The sequence below is a fragment of the Thamnophis elegans genome, chromosome 2 (genome assembly GCF_009769535.1).
Source record: "Thamnophis elegans isolate rThaEle1 chromosome 2, rThaEle1.pri, whole genome shotgun sequence".
Classification (NCBI taxonomy): Eukaryota; Metazoa; Chordata; class Lepidosauria; order Squamata; family Colubridae; genus Thamnophis; species Thamnophis elegans.
Genome location: NC_045542.1, coordinates 93,529,238 through 93,553,204, shown reverse-complemented (window position 1 = coordinate 93,553,204; position 23,967 = coordinate 93,529,238). Strand labels below are relative to the sequence as shown.

Below are 23,967 nucleotides of genomic sequence, written 5' to 3'. Positions count from 1 at the left end.
GCCACTGGTTAAACTACACCTAGTCCTCATTTAGTGACTGAAATTGGTTCCAGAAAAATGGTCCACATGGAACCACATGACTGAGAGGCAAAGATGCTGTGAAAATTGCCAATTGCTTCTGTCTCATTCAGATAAAGTCCTCCTCTCATATAGCTTTCTATGTCTGGCCTGGTTTTCTTTACCTTTTTCTACCCTATCACAAGCTATCTCTTCCTGAGCTGCTTTTTACATAGACTGTACTTTCCTAAAAAGCTAAGGAAAAGTTAGCAAGCTCAGTTCTGTGAACTTCATTACTTGATGGCAGTGACGTGGAGTCAGGGGAGGCAGGGGAGGCACAGCCTCACCACTGTCAATCATGAAAAGGAAAAAAATGTAAACGGGAAAAGGCGAGTGCTGAGGTTAGGCTAGCTAGCTGCTGCCACACCGTGAATGACTGCCTGTTTAAAAAAGCCTCTAAAAAGCGGCCTCTACTATGAGGCAGGAGAACTGCATGCCTCATCTAGTCTGACTTTTTAGGCGCTCGAGCAGAGTTAAACAAGGGTTAAAAGCCTAAAAAATCCTGAGGTAGTTGAGGCACGCAGTTCTCATGCCTCATAGTAGAGGGCACATTTTTTAGAGGCTTCAACTCTGTCATTCTGTTTAAAGCTGCAGTGTCACGCTCACTCTCCTCTCTTTCTCCGTTTCTGATGCTCCCCACCCCCACCCCATGCTCCCTCTTTTCTTTCAAATTTCCTTTTTTTCTTTTTTTCTTTAATAAATGCAATGCTCAGGCATTCTCTCCTCTCCCGTGACACCCCACTGACTAAAGCACTTTCTTTCGCCCGCCTGAGCTCGCGGCAGCCTGCCTGAGCTCTGCCGTGAGCACAGGCGGGCGAAAGAAAGTGCTTTAGTCCGTGGGGTGTCGGGGGAGAGGACTGCCTCACCAGCCATAAACCTCACTGCACGTCACTGCTTGATGGGGGACTGGTAGCTGCTGGAAACTGAGCAGTCTTTAAACAGTTTCACATTAAAGGCTTGTGTTGTCCTAAGTGCAGGCCTTGGTCAGAAAGTTATGTTTTTAACACTGTTGTAATTGCCAACTGTCTGAGGCAATTGTTAAAGGAGTATTATTTGTATTTTATTTTAACGCTGTGATTACTCTAATCAATAAAAAACATTATTTCATCTGAGGTAGAACATATTTTTAAATAAATCTTGCACATTAGATATATTTTACCAAACTGTAAAGTGGAACCTAACAGTCCAAACAGGGACTACTGTGGCCTATACTGACTTGGGCATGCAGCCTGAGTTTGTCCTGGATTTCTTCATTGGAAACACATATATTTTCTGAAATAATGGGGGATTGGCAATTCCCATTTTTTCAACATTGATAGAATATGAGAAATAATGACTTAGACACCGTCAGGATTGGGTGAGAACGAAATAGGACATGCCATTATGTTGACTGCAACTGAAATTCAAATGCTATTTTAATATTAATTCTTTGCTGAATTATATATATATATATATATATATATATATATATATATATGTATGTATGTATGTATGTATGTATGTATGTATATATATATGTATGTATATATATGTATATATATGTATATATATGTATATATATGTATATATATGTGTGTATATATATATGTATATATATATGTATGTATGTATATATGTATATATGTATATATGTATATGTATGTGTGTGTATATATATATCCTATGCTTATATCAAGTGACAGGATGATTTTAGATTGCACAATGCTGTCCTGAGGGCTGACCCCCATTTTGAAATACAGCAGCCATCTGTTAACTTTAATTGTTTCAAATTAGAAGTACAATTGTGGCAAGTTCTTAAAGAGATGGAAGTACCAGACCATCTTATTTGTCTCTTGAGAAACCTACATGCTGGTCAAGAAGCAACAATGAGAACTGAACATGGAACCATTCATTGGTTCAAAATTGGGAAAGGAGTCTGGCAAGGCTGCATATTGTTGCCCTGCCTATTTAACTTATATGCAGAGCACATCATGAGAAAGGCGGGGCTAGATGAATCAAAAGTTGGAATTAAGATTGCTTGGAGAAATATTAACAACCTCAGATATGCAGATGATACCACTCTAATGGCAGAAAGTGAAGAGGAACTAAAGAGCCTCTTGATGCGGGTGAAGGAAAGTGTAAAAGTTGGCTTGAAACTCAACAGTAAGAAAACTAGGATCATGGCATTTGGCTCTCAATTCCTGGCAAATAGATGGGGAAGAAATGGAGGTAGTGACAGATTTTATTTTCCTGGGCTCCAAGATCACAACAGATGGGGACTACAGCCAAAAATGCTTGCTCCTGGGGAAGAAAGTTATGGCAAATCTAGACAGCATATTAAAAAGCAGAGACATTGCCCTGCCAACAAATGTGCGTATACTCAAAGCTATGGTTTTTTCCAGTTGCAAAATATGGCTGTGAAAGTTGGACCATAAGAAAGGCTGAGTGCTGAAGAATGGAGGCCTTTGAATTATGGTGCTGGAGAAGACTCCTGCGAGTCTCTTGAACTGCAAGGTGATCAAACCGGTCAATTCTAGAAGAGATCAATCCTGATGGTTCTTTAGAAGATCCTGAAGATGAAACTTGAATACTTTGGCCACCTAATGAGGAGGAAGGACTCACTGGAGAAGAGCCTAATGCTGGGAAAGATGGAGGGCAAAAGAAGAATGGGATGACAGAAAATGAGGTGGCTGGAGGGAGTCACCGAAGCAGTAGGCATCAGCTTAAATGGACTCCAGGGGATGGTAGAGGACAGGAAGGCCTGGAGGAACGTTAATCTCCATTAAGATGGAATTTCAGGTAAACTTCGCTTGTCAACCATCTTGTTTAGCAACTTGTCAAAGTTATGATGGCAGTGAAAAATTACCTTTTTAACCAGTCATTGCATTTATGACCTGCACCGTGTCTCTATAATCTTATAAATGCCATTTGTATGCTTTGCAACTATCATTCAACAACCAGAATGTAGAAGGTAGCAGTAAAATTGGAAATTATGATCACATAAGGTCTCATTTAATTATTGCAGCAGGTCTTAACTCCATTATGGTTACACAATATTGACCATGATTCTTAACACTGGAGTTGCCTGTTCTCATTGTGGTTGCTAAGCAAGGACTGCCTCCATATAATTTAGATACCATTATGAAGAATGCTACTTTATAAAAGCAATGAAAAAGACAGAACCAGAGGAACATGTAATCTACAGTTTATCTGTTTATCTTATACTTGACCTCTGTGGATAGATGAAATGATTAGTGTTGTGGGATTCTTAAAAATCTTGAGTTATTAATTTGCAGGAAGATGTGTGTATATTGCCATAGCAACCAGCTCTTCAGATTTTCCTTGAAATTACATCTCATAAATGTCTCTTAAACTGAAATGTAATGTGTAAAATGCCAATTAGGGGGAAATGTACTGTACTTATTAAAATGATAAGCAGCAGTTGTGAGGTAAAGAAAGGAAAACAACAGGGTAACTCTTGATTTCGAAACTAGGTTTCATAATCTAAGATTTGCTGTGGTTGCTTCTACAGAGGTGCTGTAACCAACCTATGATGATTTCCTAATATTTTGGCAATTACCACTGGCTATAATGATATTGTGAAAGTTGATCAACATTTGTTAGGCATTTTGTCATGTGTTTAGCTAAGCGAAATAATATGAATGATAGGATTATATATTTTTTTAATCACAGAAGCCTCTTTATGAAAGGGAGCTGTTTACAAAGGAGGTGAATCTGTAGAATATTTATCTCATCACTGAATATTGGTTCAGGGCATATGATCTAATTATCTCACTACTGAATACAAGGGCATATGATCCATTCTCCCAAATTAAATTGCTATGTTCCTTCAATATTCTGCTCCCTCCACTATTTTATGATGCATTTTTGTTGGATTTTTGTACCCTACCAAGTATTTTTTCCCTCTGGCGATATAATCATGACTCCAAAGTTGTTTTTGTTGTTTGAAGTGGTGGTTTACTCTGTAGTCTCAATCGCTTCCTACATAAACTAAGACAAATTTGGAGAAATTTGGGAGATATGGTCCAATATCTGATCTAAATAGCAGCTTTGGGAACGACGACCAGTAATCGAACTTCTCATTGGTGGCTCCCAAGATTGCAAATCACCACAATCACATTCTGATGGCCTGTTAAACCACATTGTGGTCTGGGTTATTGGGTGGATCCCTCAAAATTAAATGTCAATAATAAAGAACTTTAACTTTTCCCACATTTTCAAAACAACCCAAATCAATCTTGTTTGACCAGGACATACTTAAACTAGCTCATTACATAAATCAATGCTTCTCAACCACAGCAACTTCAATATGCGTGGACTTTTAGCTTCCCATCATTCTGGCTGAGCAAATTTTGAGAGCTGCAGTCCACATACAGTATTCTAAAGTGACTGAAGTTGACAAAAACTAGCATAAACCATAAGACAAACTAAATCTCAAGCTAAACATGTTTTAGGGGGGAAAAAAACCTCTTTTAGTGCATGCATGTATGTCTATGTGCATTGGTTGGAAATCCCAAAGGTGTTTTTTCCGTGAAGACGTTTTGCTTCTCAAGCAAGTAGCTTCTTCTCAGTCAGAACTGAAGAAGCTTCTTGGGTGAAAAGCGAAACATCTTCAAGGAGAAAACAAAGTCCAGTTGCCTGTTGAAAAAGTACCTTTGGGACAACCATGACCTGGATGACTGAGATTCTCCACAGACATTGATTGGAAATGGCACGTTTGCTGCCCACTACTGGCCCTGCTCACACTTTATGCAATGGAGGCAGGATTGTTGTCCCAGAGAACAATATTCTTGTAAGGTACACTAAAAGTAAAGTCATGTTTTCCCCCCCCACGAGCAGACCGAATGGAACCGGCTGCTTAGTGAAAGCCTTCACAATTACAATAGTGTTTACATCTAGGCAGTAATCGGGGTAACAAGTGTACAACTTGTACTTGTTATACTCTTATGAACTACCCTTGCATATCAGTCGCATTCTGTTTTGCACTGAAGTACATTCCTCGGATGTCATCGCTCCATCAAAGGAACGAATAATAATAATAATAATATGACCAAGGCAATGTCAGGGGAAGAATCACGAGATGCTTTTAATTTCAGAACGACGCAGCGGGAAGCGGAACGTTCTCGCTTACACGCCTCCCTTTAGAAAAGCAACTTCTTTGTGACGTTAAGGGCAGGACGCCGCAGCAGCAGGCAAGACGCGGCCCCCTCCCCTCCCCTCCCCTTTTCTTTAGCCGACCGGTTCGCGACTCCCAACTTTCATCCCTCTCGGAGGTTATGAAACGCACTTCGCTACGTCTATTTCGCAGTGGGGGCCGGCCGAAGCTGGCAGCCAATCGGCTGGCTCTCCGACGCCATCACCCGGGGCTGCTCCCGATTTTATGTAATATTCCGGCGGGTGGTGGTGGCGGGGATAATTTACGCGCGTGTGTGTGCTTGTCTGTATGTAGAAGGTCATCAGAGCAATCCGGTAGCTGAAGACCGAGCCGGCGTAAATAAGACGATACTGCGCGGAGGCGGAAAAGTTACTGGTTTGGGGGGGGGGGGGGGGCTCCTCTTCCTCCTTTTATTCGTCCCACGCCGAGACACCTTCCCCTCCCCCTCCGCCCCGCCTCCTAGTCGCTAACTAGAAAAACGATGCCGTTTCCTCCTGCCCAGGCTGAGTGATCGCCTCGGGCGGCAGGAAGGGACCCACCACCCTCGGGGATCAAGTCTTCTCCAGCGTCTGCCCATTGACTGAGTGATTGTCGCAAGGGCCCCGTTGAGTTTCAAGAGTTAATAAGCCTTGGAGGAAACCAGAGTGCGCTTAGATGCTCAGGCGGAGAGGGCACCGGGGTCTTTAAAAAAAGATGCAGCGGTCGATTTAGTGGTCGTTGCAGGGCAAAGAAGCCCTGGTGGCTGCGCGCGAAGTTGGCAGGAACCGTCGAGGGGTTTTTTTTGGGGGGGGGGAGGGGGGCTGAAATGCTCCAATCTAGGAGAGAGAGAAAACAGCTCTTTTCCTTTAGAAATTGAAGAATTCCTCCAAGGGGGGCATCGGGAACTGCAAGAGAAGTTTGTGACTTGAAGAGCCGGCGATTTGCTCCGTCTTGGCTGGTTGGATAGGAGGGAGGGGAATGTAGTTCAAGCTTTGCCAAAGTGTCCCACTGGCTCTTTCGGCCGCTTTTCTTTGCTGCTCTTAGGAAGCCGTCGACCTTTGCCCGGTGCCCTCCTGACTCTTCGTTCCCGTCCCCCTCCCCTCTGGCAGAGCAGAAGCATGGATCTTTTCCTCTGTCCCTCCTGTCGCCTGGTTCTCTGGGACCCGGTGACGGTCTCCTGCGGCCATTCTTTCTGCAGGAGATGCCTGGGCGAAACCTTGCCTTCCGAGTGCTGCCTCTGTGGGGAGAACCTCGGCCTCCTGGGCTCGCGGATGCCCAGCTCGAACGTCCTACTCGGGAACCTACTAGAAAAGGGCTTGGATACGGCCGCCAAGGTGGCCCGGTTGAAAAGGGACCTGCGGGAGCTGGTGAGCAACGGGGACTTCCAGGAAGCGCTGAGGACACTTCAGAAGGGAATCGGCTTGGGTAAGGTTTGCGCGGTATCCAGAGGTTGCGACGACGGGGGCGAAGGGGAAGGGAGGCTGGGTGATATGCGCGGGACTGACCGCCAGGTGCTGCCCTGGTTATACAACTTGCCACCATCTCGCTGGCTGCGTTGTATAAGCAGGGGAGGGACAATTCTTGGTAGCCCTTTTCACTAACTTCAGCTATGGCTTTCCTTTTCCTTAAAAGGCTAGTGATTTTATGGTCATATAAATGTTTGGGTCTACAGTATTTCCTATTGGTGCCTTGCTGGTAGATCTTGTGATTTCCTTCTCTTTTAAGTTAAAAAAAAAGGCTTACTGCTTGTAGTTCGTTTCTGTTGCAGATTTGGTTCACAGAGGTGAAACCTAATGCTGCAAAGTGGTAATGGTCACATCAGAAAATTAAATGTAAATCTAAAGTGTGTGTGAGGATAGGACTGTTGTTTTGGAGTTATTCCTTAGGGGGCCTTTTAAAAAATTGAGTTATTGTCACGCCCCACTCCACTCCATAATTAGGAAAGAAAACCAAGAGACTCCATGGGTTGGAAATCCAATGTACTTTTACTAATTATAAATGGTAAGCGAGCAGTAGTGAAGCAAAATCTGAATAATATGGCGCGAAAGCAATTGATATATAGCAAAGCCCGTTCCCCCCCCTTAGGATCAAAGCTCCAGTCCAATCATAAGTCCTTCAAATGTCAGGTGTGAGATAACTTCAAAAAGACAGGCCAAGATGGAATGTGAAGGCCGTTGATGCAGGCGGGAAACCCGTACGCATGCGTAAATCCCAACGACTGGTACATCCTAGAACATTCCTTCAGCAGTCCTCCAGCACATCAATTAAAACCCTCCCACATACACGCCCCCCCCTTCCCGTTTCATGGCAGCTGAAGCAGCAGCAAAGCAGAAGCTGACATCCGGCCGTCCCCCGGAAAAAAGGCTGTCAGGCCTGGAAAAAAAAAAAAACAAAACAGACAAACAACAAACAAACAAGAGAGGGAAAGGAGAAAAGTCAAGGCTTGTCGGGATAAGCAGCATAAAATTTCTGAAGCAAGCGGGGGGCACGAACGTGGGACTTATCAACCCATTCCGTGTGGGAGGGGGGAAAATGTTTCCAAGCCACAAGGTATTGGATGCGATTACGGTGCCTGCGGGAATCCAGAATGTCCCGGACTTCAAAATGACGTTCCCCATCAATAAGCAACGGAGCAGGTGGAGGGTCATCTGCGGGCCGTAGGTCAGACACTCGAACAGGCTTGACGAGGTTGATATGGAATACCGGATGGATCCGGTCGAGATGTTTGGGCAATTGCAAACGAACAGAAACAGGATTGATAACTTTCACAATTGGGAAAGGGCCAACATACTTGGGACCCAATTTCTTAGACTTTTGTGTAGTATGCAAGAACTTAGTGGACAAATACACTAAATCTCCAACGTGGTAATCATAAGGCTGAGAGCGTTTCTTATCAGCCTGCTTCTTATGAGCCTTGTGGGCAGCGTCCAAGGTGGAAAGAGTGAGGGGCCAAAGGCGACTGAGACGTTCACTCCAGTCTGCCACGGAAGGAACTTGAGGCTGAGCCGTAGGCAGTTCGGGGATTGGAACAAAATCCTGGCCGTAAACGACCCGGAAAGGGGTGAAACCGGTGCTGGAGTGAACCGAATTGTTATAGGCCACTTCAGCGTGTGGTAACAAGTCCACCCAATCGTCCTGTTGATAATTGATGAAACAACGTAAATATTGTTCAAGGACGGAATTAGTACGTTCACAGCCGCCATTAGTCTGAGGATGGTAGGCGGAGCTAAGGCCCTGGGCGGAGCCAATACGTGTGAGGAACTCCTTCCAAAATTTAGATGTGAATTGGACCCCACGATCGGAGATAATACGGTCGGGAACCCCATGCAAGCGGTATATGTGGGAAAGGAATAGCTTAGCCAACGCCTTGGCGGAAGGAATCTTGTGGCAAGGCACGAAATGAACTTGCTTGGAGAACAAATCAGTAACCACCCAGATGACCGTGTGCCCTTGGCTCTCGGGAAGCTCCACAATAAAGTCCATAGAAATCTCCTTCCACGGGGCAACCGGGCGGGCGACGGACTGCAGAAGTCCGTGTGGTTTCCCCGGCGGCTTTTTGGCGGTAGCGCAAACTGGGCAACTGGATACATAAAGCTCAATGTCCTTTTTTAAAGAGGGCCACCAGAATTGCCTCTTCACGAGGTGCAAAGTTTTCACGAACCCAAAATGACCCGCCATCCTGGAGTCATGAGCGCGACGAAGGACCACAAGCCGTAGGGAAGCGGGGATGTACAATTTAGCACCAATCCACGGTAGATCGTCCCTCATGGTGCACTCGTCCCGATGGTTCAGGAACCAGTCGTCTTGAGGAAGAGCCGCTTTGAGGTTAGAAAGCAGATCGTGAGGCACGTCCTTTTGAGCCTTGGTCTGTTGGCGTGTGAGCACCGGAGCTGCCAAGAGTGGTTGGACGATACTCAGTTTGGAACAATTATACTGCGGCAACCGGGACAAAGCATCGGCCATGAAGTTCTTTCCGCCCGGGATATACTTTAGAGTGAAATTGAAACGGTTAAAATACTGGGCCCAACGCATCTGCTTTGGGGAGAGACGGCGAGGCGTGCGCAACGCTTCCAAATTCTTGTGGTCAGTCCACACCTCAAAAGGGTGTTTAGAGCCTTCAAGGAAATGGCGCCAAGTAGCGAGGGCCCAACGGACTGCAAAAGCCTCTTTCTCCCAGATTGCCCAGCGCTGTTCCGTGTCAGTGAGTTTACGTGAGGTGTACGCGCAAGGCTGTAAGTTACCTTGGTCATTGGCTTGTAGCAGAACTGCTCCAACGGCGACATCACTGGCATCAGCCTGGACAACGAACGGCTGGTTGAGATCAGGATGTTTAAGTACTGGTTCAGCGGCAAAAAGGCGTTTAAGCTTTTCGAACGCCGCCTGGCATTCCATGGTCCAGTCCAAAGGCTTATTGGGTTTAGGCTTCGGTTCGCCTTTAGTTTTGAGCAAATTAGTAATAGGGAGAGCAATGTCGGCAAAAGAGGGAATAAATTGACGGTAGAAATTAGCGAAACCCAAAAATTTTTGCAATTGTTTACGAGTTTTGGGAGCGTCCCATTCAGTGACCGCCTTTACTTTCTCAGGGTCCATTTCAACGCCATGAGGGGAGATACGGTAGCCCAGATAGTCAATAGTAGATTGGTGAAACTCACACTTAGACAATTTGGCATACAGGTTGGCAGCACGGAGTTTTTTCAAAACAGTGCGCACCAGATTGACGTGGTGGTCGTAAGAGCGGGTATAAATGAGGATATCGTCAGAGAGGGGTAATTTCGCCCGACAGAGGGGGGCGGTATGCCCAAGCTTGCCACAGCGAAAACATGTTAAAGGTCTGGAGGAGCCAGAAGGGGTCTCTCTCGCGTCGCCCCGGCGTTTGGAAAGCACTTGAGTAGCAGGAGGGGGGAGGGACTTGGCAGCCCTTTCCTTCCGCTTCCTTCTTTCTTCTGTGGCATAACGCAGACGAATTAAGTCAAGCTCAGCATCAGCAGCATGCTCAAACCAAGTGATTAAACGTCTCGGCAGGTTACGATTGACACATTGTTGATAAATGTCAGCGTTCAAGCCTTCAGCAAATCTGTCCAGAAGCGCATCCTCCCCCCAGCCTCTCATGTACTGAGAAAGACACTGAAATTCCTGGATGTATTCGGCGACAGGTCTGTCGTCTTGGTCAAAGGTTAAAAATTTCAACTTGTTCCGCTTCTCAGTTAATGGGTCATCAAAACGTTGGCGGAAAGCATCCATGAAACGGTTGAAATTCCCCAAGAGGGGAGAGCCAGACATATGCAAAGCGGTCGACCACGTGGCCGCTTCACCGTCCAAAGACAAAAGAACCATTCTGACCCTTAAGGTGTCAGATTCAAAGTCCCGGCCATAAATTTCCATGTAGTTAAATACCTGCATAAGAAAGGAGGGGAGGCTAGCAGAAGCCCCATTAAAACGCACAGGCAAGGGAGGGATTTTTGCCATCCGATGTCTTCGGGGGGGAGGCTGGGGGGGAGGTCCTCTTTGATCAGCAAAACCTCTAGCCGCAGGGGGAGAGACGGGCCGAGGGGGGGGTGGGGGAGAATCCTGGCGTGGGTAACGTTGCCAATTTCTCCAGTCTCTTTCCTCCTCCCCCCGTCTCTCTTCCAAAAATATTTGACCCCAATAATCAGGTAACTCACTCCGTTGGGGTTTTCTCATGGGCCCCTGGCGCTGGTAGCCTCTCCATTCTCCTTCATCGCCCCCTCTTCTTTCCCCACAGTACCTTTGGCTCCAATAGTCAGGGAAATCACTCGCCTGAGGTTTTCTCACGGCCCCTGGCTCCAGCGAAGTTTGTTGAGGTGGTCTTTGGGTGAGTCCAGCATTCCAGCTTGTCTCTATTTCTCTTTGCCCCACTGAAGTTGACCAACGGGGTAGGGGGGAAGGTTCAGGCTGACTGGAAATTTGCAGTTGAAATAAATCTTCGTGCAAAGGTCGGTCAGACGGGCTGGGCTGGTGTAAAGAAAGGTCGGGAGGTCCCAGTTCACTGGAATCCGTCCCTCCAACGGCGCCTTCCCCCTCTCTGGTCGGAGAAGACATTATTTCCCTTCTCGGTAGACGTAAATCTCCTGGAAAGGGATATTATTCAGATTTTGCTTCTTGTCACGCCCCACTCCACTCCATAATTAGGAAAGAAAACCAAGAGACTCCATGGGTTGGAAATCCAATGTACTTTTACTAATTATAAATGGTAAGCGAGCAGTAGTGAAGCAAAATCTGAATAATATGGCGCGAAAGCAATTGATATATAGCAAAGCCCGTTCCCCCCCCTTAGGATCAAAGCTCCAGTCCAATCATAAGTCCTTCAAATGTCAGGTGTGAGATAACTTCAAAAAGACAGGCCAAGATGGAATGTGAAGGCCGTTGATGCAGGCGGGAAACCCGTACGCATGCGTAAATCCCAACGACTGGTACATCCTAGAACATTCCTTCAGCAGTCCTCCAGCACATCAATTAAAACCCTCCCACATACACGCCCCCCCCTTCCCGTTTCATGGCAGCTGAAGCAGCAGCAAAGCAGAAGCTGACAGTTATGTAGCTTGCTGACCTCCTTGGAGGCTGTGGGACCATCTTCAACTGTTCATGGAGGGCAAGAATAAAATAGAGCAGATCTTTATAATATTTCAGTGTCATTTCGGTAATTTAAGGGTTTGAAAGTATTTCTGAAGTAACAACTATGAGCAGTTGTGACCTTTCTTAAATTATGTAGGAATCTTAACCCTTCAGAGCACTATTTTTCAGTGTTGGAATGGTTATTTTATGCTGCATGGAGTCTTTATTTCTTTACCATTTACTGAAGAGGCAGACATTCAACAGATGCTGCGTTCCTATTATGGTGATGTTATGATGATAAATATACCAAATTTCTTTTAACATACTTTTATTAAACACTTAGTGTCTTTGTTAGGAGGGAAAAGATGTTATTACCTAGAATTAATAATCTCATTTCATTTTTAATCTTAAAACTTACATTAAAATCAGCTTTGGAACTGATAAGCTGATGCTACTTAAACCTTAGGATTTAGGAATGAGTAATTAGGACTCAAGCTTCCTTTACTGTTTCAGACTTTGCTGTGCGTGGAAGCTGACACACCCCTCTCATATATAGTGCTGTTATAAAATGCTAGCTCTTGTTTTGCAATGAGTCAGACACAAGTGTCAGTATGTTTCAATCAACAAGTGAGTTTATACTGGAATATTTTCATCTACCCTGAATATTTTTTTTAACTTCAATTGGAGGATTCCTTTAATTAATAGGGATAGAACTCAAATCTAGTGGCTCTTGAATTTAATCCAGGTGAATTTATAACATGGACTGTTAAAGAGCTAATAGATTGAGCAATATTAAACAATGCTTTGGCATTTCAACTTTTTACCATTTATACTATACTTTTTTTTAATAAACACCAAAGCGGATGAGTTGAAAATGTGCTATCAAATTAATCTAGTATTTAGCATTTTAAAAAAACACACTTTTTTTTAACTTCAACTGATCCATGAGAATGTTTTTTTTTTAGATTAAGAATGTTTATAACATTTTATTATCCAAATTCTGAAATACTGTGGTATGGGGTGCTAATACATTCTAAAACCAGGCTTTACCTATTACCATTTATAACTATAGATAAACTTTAATCCTGAGTAAGTCCTGCTCATTTTGTATTGATTGACACATAGGCCTTTTTCAATTCTTTTAATTGAAAATATAGAAAGTGATAATATAAGAAAGATTTTGGATGGTAATCATCAATCATCAATGAAAGTTTAATTATTTAAACTGTTTATCTTCTCTACTAAATTCTTGTTTAAGGTGATGATAAAAGTTTGCTAAAATCTAGTCAACTGCGATTTTCTACTTTTCCTCACCAATGGGTCTTACCTTAATATCCTTTATACGTTGCTAGATAGGGGAAAAAATCAAGAAATTTTGGACTTAGTTGTGGTCATAAGTCGAGGACTACCTGTAAAGGGTTGTAAAAAGAAAAAAAATACTACTAGAGTATGAGATCCTTAACAGGTGACAGCTAGCAGACTGAATTGTCTCTTATTCTTTATTCTTCATTCTCTTAATATCTCTGCATTGGAAACTTCTTTGATGGGGACTTTCTGCCATTGAAAAACTTTTTAATTCTGGAAATCTAGTCAGTGGATGAAGCGAGTTCTCTCTTACCATTCACTCCTATCACCCCCCCATCCTCAAATGATGCTAGTATCATTGTATATTTTCAACTAAAAAACAATAGATCTTTTCCTTAAAGCACAAAATTGTTTTTTGACAGTATCAGAATAAGCTACTGTTCGGATGATTTGATCTTCCCTTTTAACTGATGGATAATACTTGAGGCCATCCTTCTTGTCAATAATGTACAATTAGTGACTTAAAAAAAAAATCTGGCTAAACTTATTGGAAACGAACACAGCTCATTCTAGTCAGTAAGTCCCTTTCTTGGAGATTTTCTTATAGTGCCTTGATGTGTATAAGTGTACAACGTTTGTTTTTATTATTTCTTATTTCAACAGTGAAATGTTCTGCTTCCTCCTGTAGCTCCGGATGATCTTACATTAAGGGTGTGCAGATCAGAGCTCTATGTGGCTTTACAGGAGTATGAAGGGGCTCTGGAGGATTTGGAGATTCTATGCAAGCAGAAGCCAGAAGAATGTGAAGTGAGTCGAGTGTAAAGCTGGGTGTTGTGATCCAGAACAAGCATGTGTTCTTCCCAACTTTTTTTTAAGTGGTGAGATGAAATAGCTTTTCTGGAAAAGGCTGCATTTGAACTCAGTTGCAATAATAGCATAGAAAGTGAACATATTATTTCATATAGTTGCTTATTTAAATACAAAGTAGTGCTTTCCCTGGTTCTGTACAAGCCAATGCTGACTCATATGCTCTAATAGAATGATTAAAAAAAACATTCTCCTGGTAAAATCCACCGAAAGAAAAACTTGAATTACTTCTGGAAGGTTCACAAACTTTATCTGAACTTTCTCTTGTAGTCAAAGATAAATGTACCAATATTCCAATCAATTTCCAACTGTAGGCTAAATTTGCAGTCTGGAGAATTTCTAGGAAATATTGAATGTTTGAAATTGGATAGCAGAAAACCAGGGAGGTCTTAGTGAATTTTACAGGACTGCTTTGTAAAAATTTCCCTACGTTTGTCCATATCATTTTCTCTGACAATAAATTTCTCTAGAAAAATTAGACAACAGAGGTTTTTACTATTTGGATAAATTTGAAAGAATTGGTGATTGGAGTTTTCACATCCAATCAGCATAATATTCTAAAAGACAAGGGCTAGTGAGCTATGCAGAAAATTCCCACTCTGTATGTGTACGGGGAGTGATAAGATCTGTATGGTGACATCATGATTGGGGAAGCAAATCTCTAGCCCAACCAGTTCTGACAGATGCCAGTTTACTTTGAAGAAACAAATACTGGATGACTGATTTATTGTGGCTTATCCCTCAGTCTGTATCTATGCTAGGTTTGAATATAGCCTGGAGAGCTCAATCAGAGAATTTTAAATCTTTATTTACATAGAGTTCGAACCAACACTTCTCATCTCTGCTGACAATCCCCCCCCCTTTGCAGTTCCCCAATATCTATATCATTAATTAATTCCATCTCACAGGAGGGCCTTTTACTTTGGCATGTATTGTATAGATGCTCTCCCTACAATGACACTTGTGGGTAAATATAATAGTATTCCTTACCAAGACCATCTGTGTATTTAGATAGACTTTGAAACTGAGATAATAGCCCATGTACTTCTGAAATATCTTATCTACCATGTTTAGCAGAGATAATCTTTCATCTTAATTACAAACTATTCAGACCAACTTCAGATGATGACTGTGTGCTATCTATTAAATGATTAAGATATTTCTAGAATTGTAGTCCAACTTTATACCACTGCTATAATAGTTTCAGATTTGTGGACCTGATTGCTTCCCCTGGTATAATTAGTGCAAGTATGAATAGGTTTTTATTGGATGCTATGTAACTCTGTTATTTTAACTTCTGTATGTTTGGTTGTATATTTTGATTGTATATTTTTAAAAGGCCAAATTCCTCCCCTTGCATATTTTGTCTGGAGAGATATTACAATGCAGCTTTAAAAGGGAGAGCTTGCATTGTAGATTAATGTATGTATGATTAATGTTTGGCATCATCATGATTAGTAATTTGAAAATGCTATTTTGGAGCACTTAACATTCTTCAATTGGCCGTATGTTCAAACTTGGTCTCATATGTTCTCCTAATTTCTTAAAACTTCTTTTCTGTCTTTCGATATTTGTGTATTCCCAAATAATTACTTTAACCCTTTCTGAAGGTACATGCACAAATATGATAGTTGCTAATCATTTTTTTTACAACAATCAAAGCACTGCTTTTTTGGGGTGGGGGGGATGATCACAATTTGATCACAATTTTGGAAATAAGGATTATATGTTAACACTTGCTAGACTTGTTCTTTTAGGTTCTGTTCAAAAAGCTCTTCAGCCTATGAGGGTGAAGAAGCAAGAACAGAGTCAGTGTGATTGTCATTTTGCTACATTTTTTGTATGAACATTTTCAAGAAAGGTTTATGGTAATACATGTGGAATATTTTTATTTTGAAGAAAGCCAATTTTATTTGCATTTTCAGATAGTTTTCTTTTGTTTTAGCCCTTTATTTTCTTCATATTAAAGAAGTGGGGAAGTTGTATTGTTGCACTAATTGCACATATTAAAGAAGTGGGGAAGTTGTATTGTTGCACTAATTGAAACTATTTCATACTTCCCTCATGAATATGCTCTTCCCCTTCATCCTGTTTTACAGTAGATTTTTAAGACCCCAAGTTCTGTGCTCAGAGTAGGTTGATCAGGTGCTGCCACTTGTTGAAACTAAAAATAAAGTTTCCTTTGAGTCATACTAACCTCCTTAAAGAATATTTTCTTGGGTCCCCTCAGTTCTATTCTAATATATCTAACCAGCATTCTTAATATCTATGTAATCCAAATAAAGATGTTCAGTGAAACTCTCTCTGGTATGGGAGTGCGTATGTTTGTTTATATATTGATAACTATATATATCTAAATGGCTGTGTGTGTATGTGTGTAAGTTCCAGCATAACTCTGGAACGCCTCGAGCAATTTCAACTGAACTTGGTACATAGATGACTTACTGTCTAGAAATACTGTGGGGGTAAGACACCCTTAACACCCCTCGGGATGTGTGTTCTGTTAAGATACAGCCTGTTGTGCCTTGAAATGGCTTCTACTGTACTGCCATAAAATGGTTTCTACTATACAGCTCAGTGGAGTTACCATGGTAATGGCTTCACAGTACTCCACAAGGGTGCTCTCACTTTCCTTGATGCTTCTGGGAGCATATGGAAAACATTTGTAACTAATTTAATTGTTGCCAAATTCAGGCTTTTCCTTTCTAATAGAGCATTAGGATAAATAAATACCTGAGCAATGCTGGGTTATCAGCTAGTATATAAACCAACACATTGGTCATTACACATTCCTTGGTATAGATAGTTCTGAGCTAGATGAATTAAGAGTCTACACTTTGGATATACTTTTTTTGCACCTGGGGGTGCATTAACTCCATATAGCATCCATTCTCAGAAATGCTGGTAAATGGTAAAAAACTTTACCGTTTGTCTCACATATTTTCCAAGTGACATCACTGTTTTCCTGCTCTTATTTTTCTTGCTTCACAGGGATTGAGGAAGTTGATGCGGAAAATGATCCCTATCCTAATTGCCATTTCATTGCTCCAGCAACATACCGTATTTTTTGGAGTATAAGACACACCTTTTTCCCTCAGAAAAGAGGCTGAAAATCTGGGTGTGTCTTATACACTGAATACAACATTTTTTGCCTCCCAAAACCCCGCCCCCTTTGCGAAAATGGCCGTGCAGAGCCTGCAGAAGGCTTTCAGAGAGCTCCTGGGGGCTGGGGAAGGCAGAAATGAGTGAAAAACGGGCCGTTTTTTGCTCAATTTTGTCACCCCAGCCCCCAGGAGCACTCACTCTATAAGCCTCCTAAAGGCTATGCATGCATTTTTTTTTTTTTTTTTACAAAAACAGGCCCATTTTCACAAACAGTGGAGTGTTTTTTGCTCATTTTTTGGGGGGGGCACCCCCCAGGAGCACTCTACAAGCCCCCTAAAGGCTAGTCATGCCTTTTTTGGGGGGGAAAAATGGGCCTGGTTTTGGGAGATTTGCAGAGTGCAAAAACTTTTGTTTTTTTAAAAAATGCCTCTTTGAAACCTTGGTGCGTCTTATACTCTGAAAAATACAGTATTTCACTGTTACTCTGTTGAAAAATGAGAAGTTAGGCTACAGGAAATAGCCTAACTATAGCTACTAGCCCACCCTAACAGCTTGGTGATTCTTTGGTTCTGCCGATCATGGGGAGGAGGATTTAAGTAGTAGCTTGCCTGTTCATCAAGAGTCTACACCACAGGTATCAAACTTGATCACGTCACATGATGTATCTCAACATTTTTTGCATTTGTGGAGCCGGGGTGGGCGTGGCCTCTGTGATGCATCCGGCCTGTGGGCCACCAGTTTGACACACCTGCTACACTTAGGAATATATACTTGATTGACTGATTGAGTAAACCTGCTGTCATTGGCATTATGCAAAGCAATCTGCAGCTGCTACAGAATGTTGTGACAGTTCAGGAAGGCAGCTGAAATGTGTTTCATGTTTCTTCTCAGGGCTTTTTTAGAAAAGGGAAAGTGCTCTTGGACTTAGGGAACCAACCAGAGGCCCTGCTGCAATTTCAACATTGCCTTACACTGGATTCCGGTTTTCATGCTGCTGAATATGAAATAGAAAAGGTAAGTGCACTATTATGACTGTAATAGTGGTGGATTGCAGGTGGTATGCCCCGGTAGGGGCATACCGGAGCCTGCCTGGAGCACCGGATACCGTTCCGGTATGGTGCTCCAGAGGGCCCAACTACCTGCCCAAGCTCCTTACCGGTCTTTTAAGTCTTTGGCGCATACAGTGCCTGCATGATGCTCCGCTGAGCAGCTGGAGCATTGCGGAGGCTTGCTAAGACGCATGTGCATGCTGCGCGCATCCATGTGGATGCTGCCGGGCCCGTTCCAACTGTACCGGTTGGAACGGGATCCGGAACCCACCACTGGATTGTAAGTACCTTGTGATTAAACGTTGGAAGCATAATTGGTTTGCATAGAAGGATGTAGCAGTTTACTTTTAGAATTGATGAAATTGTATCTATTCATACTTCTCCAATTGGATATCACTCTGGGCTTTTTTGAAAGAAAAGTATTTGTTTTTTTAAAGAATTGTTAAGGATACAGAATTGTTAAGCTATATAGAAATTAAGATTTAAATGGCAAAATATGATTTGATGTGTCTATGGTTGCACACAGTTTGTCATTTTTATGTGATGCTGGGCAAAGGTTTACAACATTCCTGATAGGTGTGGGGCATGTTTGCTGTGGTCTGAATCACATTTTGGCCTTAGAATATAGGTCTTTGCTCACCTCTAATAAATATATTGTTAGGCAGGTTGCTTCTGTATTGGTAAGATTTATGAGAAGTCATTTCTCTATGTAATGCAGTGTCTCGGTCTGAACAACTGTCTTATTTGTACTGTACATGTACTGACATGATGTATTGTCAAGTATAGCATGAAGACAGTGAAGCCTGTATCTGACTAGCTCCATATTTAACCATCTGAGAGACATGAGCCTTGCAGGCTTCTCAGAAGTCAGATTCTACTGTGAAGCTTCTGTCTATGGAGATTCTCGATCATCCAGTTGTCCCAAAGGTGGTTTTTGAAGAGGCACCTGGACTTTCTGTTTTTTCTTTGAAGCCGTTTTGCTTCTCATCCAAGAAGCTTCTAAGAGCTGAAGAAGCTTCTTGGATGAGAAGCGAAATGTCTTTAAAGAAAAACCAGAAAGTCCAGGTGCCTCTTCAAAAAGCCACCTTTGGGACTGTGTTCTCTTTCAAAATGAATTAATGTAAAATCTTTCTGTTGCAGATTCTCACGAATGATGCTTCCTCTACTCCTGGTACTGTTATGGAGTTGAAGAACAACGGCAGTCAAAATTTGGAAGGTTGTAATTCAAGGGAACAGTTGACTTTTCTTGAGAGTTTTGAAGGCGGAACCCTACCGGTAAATCTTATGGGATGATGCCTTACCAGTTCCAAGTTTAGAGGTGGTGTAACAAAAATATGTAAAAATATATACAAAAATATGTATAAGAGACATTGGTGAAGGGATTTCCATGTGGACCCTTTCCTGTGTCCAATTACATCAAGACTGTCCACTCACCTCTAGTTTTTCCACTTAAAGAAGTTCTGCTTTTAATTAATAATAATAAAAAATACAAGAATTAAAAATAAACATTAAATACTATCATGCATTATAGTACAAAAAGCAAAGCGAACGTAAATCAGGAAATAATTAAAATGTAGAAAAAACAATCCCACAACAACAAAGGAACAACACAGTTTAAAAATAAAGTTAATGGAGATTAGAACATTCAAATAGGCAACAGCATCAGATCCTAGTTCTTCATATTTTGATAGGTTCCAGGTTTTCAGGCTGTCATTCAATATCACATTCATATATTTTGCCCTCATTTCTCAGACCACAATTTACAATCCTCTGAATTTTAAATCAAAATGATTATAATGTAGAGAAGGCTCAAAACCTGCAAGCCTATGTTCTAAATTATTAAAGTTTTAACCATTGGTGGTTTGCTAAAACATATACTGCAACTTCTTAATCCAAATGACATGTAAGTTATTTATCTAGTTTTGTACAATTTTCCAGTTGTAAATAAAACTAAACTTTAGAAAGTTTAGGAACTTCACGTTCAGCTAGCACATCAGGCCCAAATTGTCCATTTGACAGATGTTTCTGTCATGTACTCTTTATGACTCCATTGATCTTGTGGAGTGATTAAAGCTACTTTATGTTTGGGGAGAGTATGTGGACCAGTAGATATCTGAGAATTTCTAGTGTAAGACATTTGATTCAGGTTTTATACCATTTCCTTCTTAGGTATGGTCATGCTTCGTTCGAAACAGAAAACAGTATCTAGAGAAGGTGTCATATTATGTAACTGTATCAAGAAATAATATCTGTGCATGAGTAAAATAAAGCTTGGGAATACTATATGTAGTGTTGTATTTTTGTTTTCCTATCTATGCTTGTGACCCCTGATTTGATATTTAACATCTTACTTTCCTTTATTAAATGGGACATGAAGACACAAAAAGAAAATTGGCTGGAAGAAACTATGGCTGATCATAGCCAGGCAGCACTTCCCATGACTCAATGGAAGAGGAAGAAGTTCAGATCAGATCTTTCTGCAAATAAAGAATGTGAGTATATCAATAAATGTTTACAAGTCCATGTTTTTTAAAAATAAGTTTCTTGTCTCTGCCTAGGAGAAATCATTGATGCCCTAATTATGATCAAATATTTTGCCCATGTGCTTGAAAACCTTGCTCTGTCATTTGATCACACAACCCACCAGGATCACCTTAAGTAGATACTTTGAGCATGTTCCCCAAACCCTAGAATCATGTGACTGTTCTCAAGACCAAATTCCATCACAAGTCCCAAGGAATCATGCATGTTGTATATCAATAGGGCCCTGATTAGATTGCACTGTTTTATTGCGGATCAAATGATAGGGTAGAGAAGGGCAGCCCAGGTTAATGTTAAAATTAGCTACATCACACTCAGTCCAGCATGATTTACAGAAGAGTCCTGCTTCTGTATATACTGGATCTTTCTAGTGGTGTGGGGACCCAACTGGAGATAAATATAATAATATCCATCTGAACCTGCACAAAGTGGTATCCCAAATAGGGTTTAATGGCTCGATTTCTTTTGTTGTTGGACAATTATTTCCAGTTTTGATTTACAGTCTAATTGGAATTTTTTTTGGATTTTACTGGGAGACAGGAGTGCATATAAAAGATGAAGGCAGTGGCTGAAAGATTCTTCTTTCTTTAATCTCTGAAAGGGATTATATATTTAAAAGTAACATGTCTGGGCTGCATGAATAGAGCCCCAAATAGATATAAGTGGCCAGTGTTCATGTGAAACCAATTGCCACTTGGCATGACACCATAGTAGATCCTTGGTCTTAAGGGGGAGGTGTACCCTACAAAGTAGCTTCTTGCAAATATGTGACTTGGTCTACCCAGTTCTTTGACAAACTCCCCCCCCCCCTAAAACAAGTGATAAAAATGACTAGTGGGGTTCAGTGAGAAGGTGGTTGGTGTGTAATGTTCATAATCTGACTTTCCTTTTGTGAACCAGATTTGGAGGAAGAGGCCTCACCAGAGACTTCAGGAACTAGATCAACAGATACAAAATCTATGACAGACTATTGTCCAGACTTCATAGGCTTCTTGACTACGTCAGACCTGGAATGTTCCCTTTGTATACGGTCAGTTAATTAGCTGCCTAGGAACAATCAAGGAGAAAAGCACCCTAGAACTTAGGAGAAGTTTCTTGACAGTTACAACAATTAATCAGTGGAGAAACTTGCCTCCAGAAGTTGTGAATGCTCCAACACTGGAAGTTTTTAAGAAGAGATTGGACAACCATTTGTCTGAAATGGAATAGGGTTTCCTGCTTGAGCAGGGAGTTGGACGAGAAGACCTCCAAGGTTTCTTCCAACTCTGCTATTCTGTTAAGAGCTGCTGGGGAAGGGGTTTTGAAATACTATGCAAATTGAGCATGAGGTATCTTCTTATCGTTCTAGTCCAGGGAGTGTCAAATTGGTAGCCACGCACGGGTCACACCCACCCCAGTTCTACGAAGGGAAAAAACATAATGATATGTCAAGTGATGGCAATGTGACGCCACGAGTTTAACACCCATGTTCTAGCCAATGGACTTCTGAAAAAGCTATGGGGATCATCTTCCGCCTTATTTGTTTAAGAGTAAAGAAAAGGTTTTGAAACATGTTTGCACTTCCTCTTGGTATTTTAAATACTGTATTTTTCAGAGTATAAGACGCACCGGAATATAAGATGCAGCAAGGTTTTGAAGAGGAAAAATTTTTTAAAAAGTTTTTGCACTCTGCAAACCTCCCCAAAATGGCCCATTTTTCGTGAAAATGGGCCCGTTTTTTTCAAAAAAAGGGGGGGGGCATGAATAGCCCTTAGGAGGCTTGTAGAGTGCTCCTGGGGGGTGTGGGGGGGGGCAAAAATGAGCAAAAAATTACCCCTTTTTTCTGAAAACGGGCCTGTTTTTGTCAAAAAAAAGGGCATGGATAGCCTTTAGGAAGCTTATAGAATGCTGCTGGGGATGGGGGAAGGGGAAACGGGCAGTTTTTCGCTCATTTCATAGCCCCCAGAAGCTCTAAAAGCCTTCTAAAAGCTATGCACGGCCATTTTGGTGAAGGGGGTGGGGTTTCGGGAGGCAAAATATTCTGTATTCAATGTATAAGACGCACCCAGATTTTTAGCCTCTTTTTTGAGGGGAAAAGGTGCATCTTATACTCCAATAAATACGGTACATCTCTTCAAAATACTGTTCAAAATTATATTTTTTTTGTGAATAGAAAAATTATATATTCATAATCTGTATTTTCTTACATGTACTAAAAACCCGTATATATTATAGGACTGCTTGCTAATGATGTGCAAAAAAGCATGCTCAGGTTTTTAACAGTCAGAAATGAGACATTCTGTATACTTCTGCAAGGTATGATATCAGAACATCTTTTTTGACTGTTAAAAAAAAGGAGAAAATAGTGATGATTACACACCAAAGTTTTTTTTAGAAGTACAGCTTAGCATTAGAATTTAAAATAATAATTTTAACAATCTAAAGAGTTAAACATTGAGGCATGCTTTATATAAGTTTAGCCCAACCATGAAGATTAGGGATCTCATATCATGAATGTTTGCTAGAAGACAAAATGAACTTGCTTGCAAAACCCTCACCTCTGGTTTGATGTAGTTCTTGCCATTTAAATCCTCTCCTCAGTGGTGAGAAAAACCTTGAGGCAAGGGGCAAAGAAATGCTGCCTGGTCTGAAATGCAGAGGAGGGACTATAAGATATTCAACGGCGATGTAGACCTCAGTGCCTGAACATTTACTGTGGAAAGGCTATGAACAAAAATTACAACCGGGTTAGAATGTCATGACAGTATTCAATACAATAAAGAGATGGAGTGCCTGAAAAATAAGTCTGGGCAAAACTTAATAGAGGACATCTTTGACCCCTGAAATTGTTATCCAATTTCAGTGTGCCAGTGTAATACTTTTTGCAGAGTGATACTACTTTGTAATGAACTGAAATTTGTTTCATTTGAAGATGGATATTTCAAAGAAAGGAAGAAAGGAGGGCCCTTTGGCAGTTAACCTTAATAGAATCCGATCTCTTTTGCAGATTATATATTTTTATGTGGAAAATAGAAACACTGGCTATATCATACAATGGTCCAGTGTGATGGAATTGGAGTGGACCAATTTGGGGGCTGATATTGGGAATTTTTTTTGAGAAATTATAGAATAATGTTTCTCTTCATATAAGTATTGTAGTATTTTAATGTTAGCATTGGAAATTGCAATCACGTGACCACGGTTCACTGCAATATCTGTCAGGGTTCCAAATAACACCCCCACAAAATAAGACTCCGAGGCTTGAAGTTCCTCAAAGTTCCATTTTATTAGAGACATCATACTGGCACATCTGGGAAAACCCGAATCTGAATGTTTCCAGGTTTTCCCCATCCAAGT

General features: G+C 41.5%; 1 protein-coding gene across 1 annotated transcript in view; it reads left to right on the top strand.

Annotated features, from left to right (window-relative positions):
• Positions 1–5,434: 5,434 nt before the first annotated feature.
• LOC116503106 (LON peptidase N-terminal domain and RING finger protein 1-like) overlaps positions 5,435–23,967 on the top strand; it is a 35,480-nt gene continuing 16,947 nt past the window's right edge. The window contains exons 1-6 of the mRNA XM_032209281.1: positions 5,435–6,616; positions 13,758–13,876; positions 17,933–18,055; positions 19,231–19,365; positions 20,468–20,582; positions 21,532–21,661. Coding sequence (XP_032065172.1) covers positions 6,310–6,616; positions 13,758–13,876; positions 17,933–18,055; positions 19,231–19,365; positions 20,468–20,582; positions 21,532–21,661 — 929 coding nt within the window. The 5' untranslated portion in view covers positions 5,435–6,309. The remainder of the gene's footprint in view (positions 6,617–13,757; positions 13,877–17,932; positions 18,056–19,230; positions 19,366–20,467; positions 20,583–21,531; positions 21,662–23,967) is intronic.